Genomic DNA, 14,373 nt, shown 5'->3' on the forward strand with positions numbered 1-14,373 from the left:
ATGTATCTCCTAGCAGAACATCTTCCAGGAGTAAACAATCAAGTTGTAGACCTACTCAGCAGACAGAGACAGCAAATCCACAAGTGGGAACTTCATCCCTAGATTCTTCTTCCCTACTTTCAGGAATGGGGGTTTCCTCGCATAGACCTGTTCGCCACAGCTCAAAACGCAAAATGCCCAAGCTTCGCCTCCAGGTTCCCACACCCGCTCTCCAAAGGCAAAGCCCTATGGATGAACTGGTCAGGGACATTTGCCTATGCTTTTCTGCCTCTCCCACTCATTCCATTGGTAGTTCGGAAGCTCAGACAAAAATCCCTCACACTGATTCTCATAGCTCCCACAGGGCTTTTCAACCCTGGAGCTCTCAGTGGTTCCACACCAAAAGCTACATCTCCCCTCCAGTCTCCTCACTCAGAGCCATGGAGAAATCAGGCATCCAAATCCCAAAGAACTGAACTTAGTGATTTGGCTCCTGAAGTCATAGAGTTTGGTTATTTATAATTACCACCTAAAGGAGGCTAGGAGACCTACTACTAGGGCGTGGTTTGCAGCAAAGTGGAAACGTTTGTTTTATTCTATAACAATAATAATATCAATCCCCTTGATTCCTCTGTGCAAAACATCATCTGTTATCTCTTACACTTACAGCAATCTGGACTAGCCGACACATCCATTAGATTGCATTTAGCAGCTGTAGCCGCACACTTACAAAACCGACAACACTTATCTCTATTCAGAGCACCAGTGATTAAAGCCTTTATGGAAGGACTAAAAAGAGTAATACCACCAAAAGTCCCATCTGCACCAGTGTGGAACTTGAACATAGACCTTACGAGGTTAATGGGTCCACCCTTTGAAACAATGCACAGGTGTCAACTCCAATTTTGGAAGGTTGCTTTTCTTATTGCAATCACTGCCTTAAGGAGAGTTGGTGAACTCCAGGCACTAACTATAAAAGCGCCTTTCTTTCAACTTCAAAAAGACAAGGTGGTTCTTCGAACCAATCCAAAATTGCATCCTAAAGTGGTTTCTGCTTTTCACATCAATCAGTTGAGTTACCCGTGTTCTTTCCTTTACTTGATTCTGTAGCCGAACGGGCTCTACACTCACTAGATGTTAGAAGACCTCCACTGTATTATGTAGAAAGGACAAAAGATTTTTTTAAGACAAAACAGCTTTATTTTACTTTTTTGCCACCGCACAAAGGCAATCCCATTTCAAAAACAGGTATTGCAAGATGAATCGTGAAATGTATCCAGACATGTTATATAAAAGTGAAAGCACCTTAACAATACCCCCTAGAGTGCATTCTACCCGCAAAATAGGGACTGCTTTGTCTTTCTTAGGCAATATTCCCCTAGCTTGCATATGTAAGGCAGCAACATGGTCTACACTGCACACATTCACCAAACACTATTGTGTAGATGTGTTAGCAAGACAAAAAGCTAATGTAGGCCAGGCAGTACTTAGAGCACTCTTTCAGACAACGGCAACAGCTAGAGGTTAGCCAGGGGTTTGGGAGTTTACTGCTGTATAGTCTATACAAAACATGAGACCTACAGCTCGCATGCCTCCAACGGATAATGTTTCCCAGTATGCATCTGTTCTTGGCATGCAGAGCTGTAGATTCACATGCGCCCTCCTGCCTCCCCGGGTACCTATAGTTGTTGCAGATTCTTATTTTACTTGCATACGCATGGACATCTCTATTCTACTCTTACTAATTCCATTCTCACCCTCTGCACACTATGACCTTGTGACTGGAAAGACTTCTTCGAAGAAAAACAACTTGCAAACATCCGGACCAAACACTAGGTCTCGGGAGTATGCAAAGCATGTGAATCTACAGCTCTGCATGCCAAGAACTGGTGCTTACTGGGTAAGTAACATTATCCTACCTGATTGGATTGATTCTGGTTCCTAAATACACATAAAGATGTGTGTTATTTTTATAAGTTAGAGTGGATCTCGTTATTGAGTCGTGTGCATCATTTATTGACGGTATGTGTATGAGCACTAAACAGGAAAATGCGCTGCCTTATAGTGGATGTGCTGGCCCTAGGGCAGCCACGAACTCGTGCTGCCCCAGAGCAGCGCGTTCAGGTGAAAAACGGAGGCTACTTTGAAGCCGTGCTGTGTTTCACTGTTCAGGCGACAACCCACCTGCAATTTGAAGGGGCATTAGAAATCCCCTTACAGGTGGGTGTAGTGAGTGACTACACCTGCCTGCAAGGGGATGTCAGGGGGGGGCCATGGGACCCCCTTTCCCCCCCGCCAGAGGGTTGCCATCAGGGGGCGCACTGACGGCGCCTCACGTTTTAAGTGGCGCACTGTCAATGCGCCTCCTGACAGCTTCTTTGCCTCGGAGTCCCACGACTGTAATACGGCGCGGGCGCAGAGCCAAAGTGATTCCCAATAGCCCCAGGCTAATGAGGGAACACTCTCTGATAATAGCGCTGGCGCATTATGTGCGCCAGTGCTCTCGGTGTTACATAAGGAGACGCACAAGTGTCTGCGGCCCCTTCTGTGAGATCAAAGTGCCCAGAGTGCGCGCAAAGCATGTGCAATTCCAGTTGCGCACTCAGGGCATTTCGGTAATATGGCCCCAGGAGGTAAGACTTTTACAAAACGTCAAAAAATAACTAAACGGTAGCTCTTCCTGGATTCGCGCTGGCTGATACGGAAATAAAAGAACTGTTAAAGTGCCTGGGTGGCTTCTGTATAGACACTGCGAAGGACGCCACGTGGAGGTGAAGGACGCCACGTGGAGGTGAACAACACCACATACTGTTCACTAAAGATATCCAGATCCAGTCTGACACCTGGAAATAATAGTAGGGAAAGGAATCTGAGGCTAGATAACATTATCAGATATAGAAGGGCATGGGGAGTTTGCCTAAGGGTACAAAATGTTGAGTATCCCAAGGGTTAGAGCTGCTTGTTTGAGGGTGCAATCTTCACAAACTAATGCTCGGAAAGGTAACCCCGTTCACCAGGAGCTTGTGAGAAATGCTTCTTAACCTCCAGTCAAAAGGAAAGTACTGCTTATTTTAATTGTTTAAGCCAGGCTCTGACTGGCACAGCCTTTTTTGCTTACAGCGACTTGGTCTGTATTTTAAATCTGAAATTACCACAGCGCAGCTTGCACATACTTACCTCTAGAGTCCTCGTGTCCCCCTGGTCCGTCGCGGCTTTTGCCGATTGAAAGGAGGGGCAATATACCATCTTGGACCGCTGAGGCGCACTCACTTCCTGTGTGAAACGCAAGGTCAGCGTTCCACACTCTGCTGCACGGTCCCGCCCACTCCCTCTCAAACTGGGTTTGCGCCGAGCGGACGCGCGCAGCGATGCGCCAAAGGCGCGCCAAAGGCAAGCCCGTCCGCGCCTGACAGTCGCCAGGTACCCTACCCTTTTTCCCCCTCAGTTCTTCTTTGGCTGCCTATTACAACCGCTACAAAAGGGGATGATGGACAGAGTGTTTGAGCAAATCAAACACTCCCCCCAGTCAACTGATCTGGGTTTAATCCATCACCATTCTTTAGCTCACTCAGCCACCCCAGTTTAGACATGGCCATATGCAAATCAGTCTGACCCTGTGCCTCATGGGAACAGTCCAGTCCGAACTGCCAAGCCATGTCTTCCCTGGACCGGAAACAAGCATCCTGGGACCGGTTTCGGATTCATAATCCTGATCAGCCAGGCTATCTTGAATCCAGTGGCCACCCCCTTTTATACCACTTTGCCTATTACAACCAGCAGATGGCCTTAATACAATACACAAGTCAGGAGCTTGACTCCTTGAATACAGCCCCCCCGCCCTGATCATAGTACGCCCCAGACCAGAAACACCCCGCTCTCAGCCGACAACCCTTAACCAATCCCGACAAACCCTCACCGAAACTAACCTGTTTGTAGTGCAATGCTCGGTCCCTCCCGAAGCACGCCTTAGAAATATGGTCACTACTAGACTGCGAAAAACCGGATATATTTCTGGTGACTGAAAGCTGGCTCCACGACTCCTCCTCACCTGACATCGCTGTAGCCTTGCCTCCTGACTACAGGATATTCAGACTGGACAGAGTCGGGAAAAGAGGAGGTGGCACTGCAATCATTTATAGGACAAACCTCTAACTTCATGTCATTGAGACCTTTTTGGACAACTGGGGCGAATTGTGTATCGTCTCCCTCGCGACAGGAATTAATGTGCTATGGAAAGTTGCTCTCCTCTACAGGCCCCCCGGCATCAAAACCTATTTCGCCAACAAACTCATAGAGACATTAGCCACTAGGGGTGCCGTTTGTTTAGCCGTTAGCTGCCTGACACTTGCCTGTTTTGCCGCCTGCTGCCACCGGAGGTGCTCCGCTCCTGGAGCAATCGATGAGGGATTTCCGCCTGCGGGGACCGGGACGGGACTGCGAGACCCAGCATCCACAGCGCATTGAAGACCACAGCGCAGCTGGTGTCTCTTCCCGCCCCCAGCACTCCCGCAGGCATAAAGCGGCTCGCGGACCCTGCTCACCGGGTGCCATTTGTTTAGCCGTTAGCTGCCTGACACTTGCCTGTTTTGCCGCCTGCTGCCACCGGAGGTGCTCCGCTCCTGGAGCAATCGACGAGGGATTTCCGCCTGCGGGGACCGGGACGGGACTGCGAGACCCAGCATCCACAGCGCATTGAAGACCACAGCGCAGCTGGTGTCTCTTCCCGCCCCCAACACTCCCTACTTAGCTCCACCTTCCCCACGGACCGCGGGACGCATGCGCGGGACGCAAACCGGGGCGAAGACCGGGCAAAGAGCGGGCCGTTTGTGGCCATTCGAGACCGTGGGGAGACCGGGCCGGTCACTCCCTCTAAGCCCCAATTCCCTGATTATCTCTACTTTCTTCTCCTGCATTCCAATCAGATCATCCCCTCCAAACCATCCCAAGAAAAATGAATACCAGGAGCAACAAATTAAAGAAACTAAAAAAGAGAGGCATTGAAGAACAGCTTCTAGGTCCAATGGATGACTTCTTGGCCAAGGCTAACACCTTTATCGACCAAAGCATCAGCCTGATAGAGGGAAGAGTATCTACAGATCTCGCGATCGCGAGGCGATCCTCTATGGGACCATTGGCCACAGCAAGAACTCCAGAGTTGGAAAACGCCCTAGTCGATCCACCACAAGACAATAAGAGACTTAGCCTGCCGAACAACGTAGATCTCTCAGCCTCTCAACTATCCCTCTCACTTACCAACTCAGACTTAGAAAAAACACCTGAACTTCTACACGAGCAAACGCCAGAAGAAGTAAGACAGGCAAGAGGGAGGAGGGAGGGGGCTGTAAAGAAAAGGAAGGATAAAGGGAAAGGAAATCTAGTTAATGGGATCGAAATAGCTGAGACAACTGATCTAATTACGCCCCCTAACTTGGCTTGCTCGTCACCTAGAGTGGCGGACCCTACTAATCATCAGGTTCTAGTACACCATTCTTCCCCTAATAACAATATAAATACTACGGTCATAGGTTCACCTGTTATCATCTCCCACAGCAATGAATTAGATTCTTTTGATCTAGTAAACAAAATTACCTCAGTATTAAAAACTCTATTTCAACCTCTTGAAACGAGATTAATAAATATAGAAACCCAAATGCTAAAAATTACTAAATCCCTACAACATAACCTAATTTCTGAACCCCAAAAAAAGGGAACAAATAATCAATCTGCACCCCCCCTACAAAGCAAAAAAGTTACACAAACCCGTCCTGTAACAAAACCACAACCTGCAGCAAAAGACTCTGTAGTAGGCAAACCACCCTCGGTAACAATAGTACCAACTACTAACGCTGACACACTCCCAAAAGCCACAGCCACTAACACAATAAAAGTAAACACGCCAGCCCCAAAAACACCAGCTGTTACTAACCCTCCCCAGAGCAAACCAAACCCCACAGTTAATAAAGGTACCACTAGAGGAGCTAACGATGGCAGAACTTACATGCATTTGCCACCGGAAGCATCACCATACGTGGTCGTAATGACGGGTGTACCAGAATTAACAGGGGAGATAACAGAGCCTAACTGGTCCCTAAAAAATAAGGTCCAATATTGGCTAAACACGAACCGCCCTTCTCCCCCTAACTGGACAAGTAGGATAGCAACAGTCATGAGGACCCCCTGGGTGGGACACACTAAAAAACTAATACAGGGTGACTGTATTGTCATCACCTTCGAGGACCCCAAGGTTGTCGAGTACATATGCTCCTGGGAACAACATAATCCAAGTGGAGGAATAGACACAAAGAGCCTCTCCTTCTTTTATCCTAAAAAGCATTATAACAGCCACTTTAATGAACAAGATAATTTGTGGCGTAAAGCAGTTCCACAGCCCTGGGACTTTACGAATGCTAGACCCATAATCCCCCCACAGCAGAACGGACCAGACCCCTCATGGTGGTCGGCCGACCCAAATTACTACCAACAGGAAGCCCCATGGCAGGTAATGGGTCCCCGCAATAGAAGAAGAGAATGGGAACAATGGGGTGCCCCACCACAGCGGCCCTTTAGACCTAGATATGGAGAAACACCGTACTGGGAAAACTGGTCAGGTATACCAACAATGAACCGATACAGTAGCCTGGAGATGGTCGATTGACCACCACCAGAATCTACCAATGACAACCCAAATATTCTATCTAGTGTCCCCGAAAGGAAAATGATCATAAGACAAGACAACAGGCAACGATCTTTGTCTATCATTTACTGGAATATAGCGGGACTTCGTCCCAAGATAGAAGATGGCTCAGCAGCTCAATTCCTCGAGGATGGAAATATAATATGCCTCCAGGAAACATGGGCAGTAAAAGAGCTACATATCGCAGGCTACAAAACCCTTTTTTCCCCAGCCATTCCTAGTATTGCGGGTAGGCCCAAGGGGGGTTTGATCACCTACATAGCTAACACAATTCCTAGCCTCAAACTCCTCAAAATCGAACACTCTCCAAACTTCCAACTCATTTCCTTCTCAGTTGGCAAAGTTGCTATCGTCATCCTAGTAAACTTCTACAACAACTTAGAAGAAGAATACTTCATCAAAACTCTTCAGACAATCCAGGAAAAAATCGCTAGATATCCCAGAACATATAGTAGAAAGGCAACTGTTCACTTATTATGGGGAGGAGATTTTAATATCCATCCCTGCCCACATCTGAACAATCTTAACTGTGGGATAGTGGACGAGCACGACAACCCCCTTGCCCATTTTTCACACGATGGTAAAGGGGAAGCGATGAACAATCTCCTCACAGACCTGGAATTGTCACTAATAAACAAGCAAAATCCGGATGATAATACTCTCTACCCCACATATCTAGGGCGGGGACACGAGACCACTGTAGACTATATCCTAACAACGGATGGGCTGAGACTGCTAACTACGGACTTTATCCTATTGGCAAACAACCTAAGTGATCATTCCGCACTTAGAGTGGACCCGGATCTACTAGATCACCCAACACGGACAACCCTAATTGCACACACTCTTTCTCAAAATCAGATAGAAGTGGGCAGACCAAATGGTTTCACAGTGAAATGGGGCAAGACGGATCCAACCCAACTAAGCAGTAGTATAATAAAGACTCTATATCCTAACATAATAAACTGCTTAGACCTGGAGTCTGATGACAACACCGTCCTTCAAAACTTCAAGATCATTTTGGATAAAACCAAACTTATGCTGACCAGGGAAAATAAATCAAATAACCGAAATAATCCAACAATCCCAGGCTGGTTCAATCACGAATGTACGAGCTCTCTAATCAAATTAAAAGAGGCTCTCAGGCAACCAAAAAGAGACATACAACTGATTAAACACCTAAGACATCACTACAAAATAGTCAGGAAACAAAGAAAACAGGAGCTAAAACAATCCTTATGGAATGATTTACATAAAAGCTCACTCACAAAAAACAGTGAGTCTTTCTGGCGGACAGTGAAAACCCCTTTTCTTTCTGACTCCAGTAGACCTCAAATTGACGTAGCGATAGAAGAGGAAACATGGGTACAACACTTCTCCCATATATTCAAACTAACATCTTCCAATGAAGAAACAACTCATTCCCATCCTCCTGTCGACTTTCCAATAAACATTCAGTTTGATATCCTTGAGGTAATGCAAGCACTAAATCTAAGCAAAGGGGGCAAAGCTCCAGGACCAGACGGGGTCCCTGTGGATCTCTTCAAACAACATCCGGATCTGTGGGCCCCTATACTCACCAGAGTATGTTCTGCAACAGCGAGATTGGGTTTAATGGAGTCTTGGTCCAACTCCATTATGGTCCCCATCTTTAAAAAGGGGGACCGACAAGACGTTAAATGTTACCGACCGATCTCTCTATTAGATTCCACAGGAAAAGTAGTCGGCAGAGTAATCCTGGAACAACTGCAACAATGGGCTGACGACGGTAACATTTTATCGGACCTTCAATTTGGTTTCAGAGAAGGGTTCGGAACCGTCGAACAGGCCCTTAATCTAAGTCTAATTGTGTCCAAGTACATCCACGCAAAGCAGGGGACAATGTACATGGTGTACGTGGACTTGTCCTCTGCTTTTGACTGCGTATCACACTCAAAGCTATGGACTCTTTTGCGGAACATGGGGGTGGATCCTCCACTATTGGACTTTCTAAGGGAATTGTATACGAATGCCACTGCGAGAGTGCGCTACGGGACAAAGGGTGAGCTCACTCCGTCATTCAAGGTAGAGCGAGGAGTCAGGCAGGGGTGCGTCCTAGCCCCTTTCCTCTTCTCCCTGTATACAAACGGGTTGGAAGAGAGGATGCTGAGAGGGGCGCAGGACCTCCCAAGAATCAACCAACGCATGATCCTGGCATTGCTCTATGCGGATGATGCGGTAATTCTGGCTCGCACCCCCATAGAACTACAGAAATCCTTAAACAAATACGCTGATTTCATGGGCGCACTGGACTTACATATAAACGTGAAAAAAACGTTTGTAATGGTGGCCGGTGGAGGGAGTAACCGGATAAAGAACATCACCCTCAACAACCAAAATCTTGAGAGAACACCACAATATCCCTACCTGGGCATAATGATCGACGAGAAACTAAAATGGAAAGCTGCCATTGAGTCGAGAAGGCACCTTTTTAGAAGAGCCAACTCTGCTTTGATTAGTTTTTCACAAAGACTCGGAAGGAAATCCCCAGTGGAGATGTTGCAAATCTATTCCGCAAAATGCCTATCCACTGCCCTATATGGGGCTGGCGTTTGGGGACATATCGATGCCGCATCTCTACAAACAGCAGAGAACTCATTCACCAGATTCCTCTTATCCGCCCCCAAGTGTTCATCCACATATGCATGTCACATGGAACTGGGAATCCCCTACATTGAGGACCTAATAAAAGTACAGCCATTACTACTCTGGAGGCGCATATGGCTCTCTGATAAGAACATGTTGACTAAAGCCATCATAGAGGATTCAAAGGCCCTTGATAACGTGCACAGAATAGCCTGGCTTACCTACGTGAAGCGATTTTTTTATGGACATGGGTTTAGAAAGATTCTACTTCAGTCCACCATCTTTGACCGAGATAAGCAAGAAAGAGATGAAATTGAAAGCAATGAGCCATCTTGAGTCACTCAGAATTACCCTGCACTCAAACAAACAATCTGTACAACACGCAAACATGGTACAGTTATCGCTACAAATCCAGCCTTATCTTGCATTGGAAATTAACTCATATGAGAGGATGCTCTTAACTAGACTCAGACTCAACCTGTTTCACAGACTTGTCGCTTTCCTGCAAACGAACACTTGGGAACCAAAACTGTCTGCATGCCCCTGTGATGAGACTTCTGTTCAAACATGTATGCATACGATACTGTTTTGTAAATACTACCATCCCCACAGGAGAACCTGGCTATTCTCATTACTAAAAGACTGGGGCCTTAGACAATGCCGTCCGGCCATGATCCTTCTGCAGATGTTAGACTCTGAGCGCACCTGCTATCATGTATTGAACTTTTTAAAATGTATTATTAGACATCGAAGGAATCTTTAAAAGGACATTTATCTTCTGTATGAATTGTTTTTAATGCTGTAAATTTCATATTGCTGCTTTTATGGTTTTATAATTGACAAAAACCTAATAAAGAAATTTATATTAATTAGCCCCTCATACCCTTGCCTCTGGCAACTTTATCCTGGTAGGGGATTTTAACTTTCACGCGGAACTAACCCAAGATCCTCACACCAGTGACCTCATAATCCGCATTAATTCATTAGGTCTAAACATGCTAGCAACTGGCCCTGCTCACATTGCAGGCCAAGCACTAGATCTCCTATTCACGAACTCGACCAAACGCTCCCTGTCCTATGGTCAGAGCACTTTGTCATTAGGTTCTTTATCCACACCACCTCAATACAACCAGTTAAAAACCACGTGAAATGGGGCAGGCCTTGGAACAAGATCAACATTGAATCTTTCACCACCCACTTCTCTCCCCCGTCCATCACTAAAAACACTGACCCCAATAAAGCAGCAACCGACCTAGATCACGCTATCTCCTCCACCTTAGACTTAATTGCCCCCAAAAAGGTATCCAAGGGGTCTTACAAACTCTCTCCATGGTTCACCCCTGACTTAGACAAAACCAAAAAGGCAGCAAGGACCGCCGAACACAAATGACGACTTACTAAGGAGCCAACAGATAGACAAAACTACAAAACTGAACACAGAAATTACATGAATGAGATAGCTACAGCTAAATAAAACTACTTGGGGAACAGGATAAAGCTGGCAGCAAACTCACACAGAGGACTATACAAAATAGTTAAAGATTTTACTAACCCTCTGACATGCCAGCCTCCTCCCGTTGAATCCCAGGTCTGGGTCAACACCCTTTCATCCTATTTTCAGGATAAAATCAACACTATTCATGAAACCTTCCCCACGATAGCCAACACACTGGTAACCAACTTCCCCCAACCAGGCTGACACATCCCCCCCCTCCTCGTCCCGCAGTCCTCAAAGAATTCCAGCCATTCTCAGATATTGAGGTTGCTCACTCATTGAACAAAATCAAATCTGGATCCCCTACTGACCTACTTGCTAAAATTGCGTCTGCACTAATCGCCGATCTCACAAAAACACTCAATCTTTCACTATCCCATTCCTCTGTCCCCTCTCACTGGAAACAGGCCATTATACGACGATCCTAAAGAAACCCTTGGCCAACCCTAAACTGCCATCCAATTACCGCCCTATCTCCCTCTTACCAATATTTGGGAAAGTCATGGAATCCCTAATTACCAAGCAACTGTGAAGACACCTAGAGGCCAACCAGCTGCTTGACCCATCTCAGTCAGGATTCAGGGCACACCACTGCACTGAAACCACACTGATAGAGATTGTGGATAATATCAGGCTGACACTCAATGCTGGACAGTCCGCCATCCTGGTCCTGCTCGATCTCTCGGCGGCCTTCAACACCATCTCTCACAGCATTCTCCTAGAGCGCCTGCTGGAGATGGGTGTCGAAGGTCCAGCCCTACTCTGGATCAAAAGCTACCTAACCGAACGGCTCTCAAAGGTGCAAATTGGGCCCTTCACCTCTAATAGCCAAGTTAACAATAAGGGGGTGCCCCAGGGATCAATTTTGAGGCCCACTCTGTTTAATTTATATGTCTCCCCTTTAGTACAGGTAATAAGGGAGCATGGTTTCGACACAGTGTCCTATGCGGACGACACACAGCTACTGATCACCCTAGGCCCTGACCCCTGCAATACCAAACTGAGATTCCAGAATTGCATGACCTCTATCAAAGACTGGATGACGAAAAACTTCTTAATGCTTATTGCCGTTAAAACCGAGATCGTGCTTTTTGGAAACGCCCACAAACACTGGACTCATGAATGGTGGCCCCCATCACTAAGACCCTTTCCCACTCCCAAGACCTCAGTTCGCAACCTAGGAGTGACAATTGATGACAAACTGTCCATGGCCAGTCATGTCAACAAGATTGTGCACTCAAGCTTCGGGCTGATGCGTAGCCTAAAAGAAAATGTTCAAATGGATTCCCCTTTCCTCTTGTATGCCCCTAGTCCAAGGCCTTATCATCAGCCAGTTGGATTATGGTAACACTCTACTTGCATCCACCAATGAGAGTCTCCTTGCTAAACTTCAGGTCCTACAGAACACCGCAGCCAGAATGGTTCTTAATCTCCCTTCCCGCTCCCCGAATGGTTCTTAATCTCCCTTCCCGCTCCCCATCCGTGCCCAATCTTGGAACTCTTCACTGGCTCCCCATCAGAAAGCGCATACACTTCAAAGTCTGCTGCCTAGTCCACAAAACCTTAAATGGACTTGGCCCTAAATACCTAGAGAAGAAACTTGTAAACCATTGTCCAGTCAGATCCCTTCGGTCCGCCAACAAATGTCTCCTCACTGTTCTCAAAGTTCGCATGGTCAGAAATGGTGATAGGTCTTTTTCCAAATTAGCCCCAGATGCCTGGAATGTCCTTTCCTTAAACATCAGGACCGAATCCAACCACATGCGATTTTGAAGACTCCTAAAAACATGGCTCTTTTAGCTACCTGGTGTACTGGTTCTCCTTTCTAGCATCTGCAAGCGCTCTGAGACCTACGCGGGATTTACGCACTATACAAATACAAATGTATGTGCAACCCAAGGTGCAGGGCTGGTGCTCTGAGGGCGCACAGTGTGCTTAACATAAGGGTGAGGGGGTGTGTGTATGTATGTGTGTGTGTCTGAAGATTTAGGGCCCTCTTGCCTAAGGTTGCAAGGTGTGGTTGTGTAACCCATGGGCTGTAGCTGCTTGCCCGAGCGTGCATGGTGTGTGTAAATCAAGGGTTAGGGCTGCTTTTCTGAAGGTGAATGGTCTGCGAAACGATTAGAGCTGTTTGTATGTGTAGTGTAACTCAATGGATCGCTGCAGCATGAATCCCACCATTACACATTTGCTCTGATTGTGTTTATCTAATCGACCCGAGAGGTACCTTCTTCCTCAGGTCTCGTTTACCTTATCTGGTTTCTCCCCCTGTAGATTATTGAGATCGACAGCAGCTGGCTTCTGGAGGTGGCCCCACACTACTACAAATCCAAAGAGCTAGAAGACACATCCAGTAAGAAGATGCCCAAGCAAGTGGGCAAGGCACGTGAAGAGCTGGGCTGAAGTACTCTGCCCAAATGAAAGTACCAACTTCACCTTTTTAAAGAGCGAAGAGGACATAGAAAGACCCACCAAGGCAATTGAACCAGCTGCACTGGACAAGTACTTCACCCTCGAGAGGAGTCAGGGATACCCCAGATGCCGAAGGACAACCATTCATCTCTGACCCAATGGTTTTCCTGGGGTGGGGAGATAAAGGCAGAGCCGGGTGTACGACCCTCACCAAAAGAAAATGACCCACTTCACCTGGACAGTTTTTATACGCAGTAAATTTTGAGGTCCAAACTGTTCCCCAATAAGAAGTGTGTCCTCTTCACTTGGGCAAAACTGAATGTGGGAGGTGACCTCGGAATACCTACCAGGTGGAATCTGCTGGAGCTGGGCACCCCTGTAGGTATTAGACCTCCTCCAGCACTAGTTTGAGATCTACCCCATGAAAGAGTGCAATTTGTCTGCACCCTTTTTGGACTGAGGAGACTTCGCAGTAGGGTTACTGGGGTTGTGGTTGTATTATACACTACTGTGTAAACTGCCCTCAGCTAGCATCTCTCTACAGATGAAGAGTAAAAGTGGCTGAAAAGGTGTGCTCTCTTATGGACAATGGGATGTTTCTAAAGCCAAGCTACCCTGCACATGTAGGGAAACCAAGTGCAGTCAAGCTGGCTGTAGTGATATCTGCACTTGTCTTCCATATGCAGTCTAGCAACAACAGTGATTTATTTTTTTTATTTAATGAATTTAAAAAAATTAAATCAAGAAGAAGTGTTCCTTTGTTCTGCAATTAGTGAACTTACTACCATACCCAGGATTCCAGTGACTTCTGTTCAGGTGGACCTTGTTTGACCAATTTATCCTTTTTAAAGAAAGGATCTGATAGAGACTACTAGCCGCAGATTCCTTCACGTAGAATTATCCCCAGGCGTGAGACTGGATCCGGAAACTTTTTTTTTGCCACAGTATCCCTGCTCGCCGGGGGGCAACATCACGCGGCTCCGCCCAGGTGTCGTCTTCATACGTGACGTCAGCGAGGTCACATAAAACCCGCCCTGGCGCGCATATGTCAGTTTTTTCCTTTTCCGCGTTCAACACGGATCCGGGCCTTACTACAGGCCTGTTTGGGGCCCTTTTTTCCCCATTTCTTTTTGGTGGAACAGTGTGCGAATGCCTTCGGGCTTCAAAA

General features: G+C 46.8%; 1 protein-coding gene across 1 annotated transcript in view; it reads left to right on the plus strand.

The window, feature by feature from the left end:
* Positions 1-13,952, plus strand: part of DHX16 (DEAH-box helicase 16) — a 164,635-nt gene extending 150,683 nt beyond the window's left edge. Inside the window, exon 21 of the mRNA XM_086920703.1 lies at positions 13,068-13,952. Coding sequence (XP_086776829.1) covers positions 13,068-13,196 — 129 coding nt within the window. The 3' untranslated portion in view covers positions 13,197-13,952. The remainder of the gene's footprint in view (positions 1-13,067) is intronic.
* Positions 13,953-14,373: the final 421 nt, after the last annotated feature.

The sequence above is a fragment of the Lissotriton vulgaris genome, chromosome 5 (assembly GCF_964263255.1).
Source record: "Lissotriton vulgaris chromosome 5, aLisVul1.2, whole genome shotgun sequence".
Taxonomy (NCBI): domain Eukaryota; kingdom Metazoa; phylum Chordata; class Amphibia; order Caudata; family Salamandridae; genus Lissotriton; species Lissotriton vulgaris.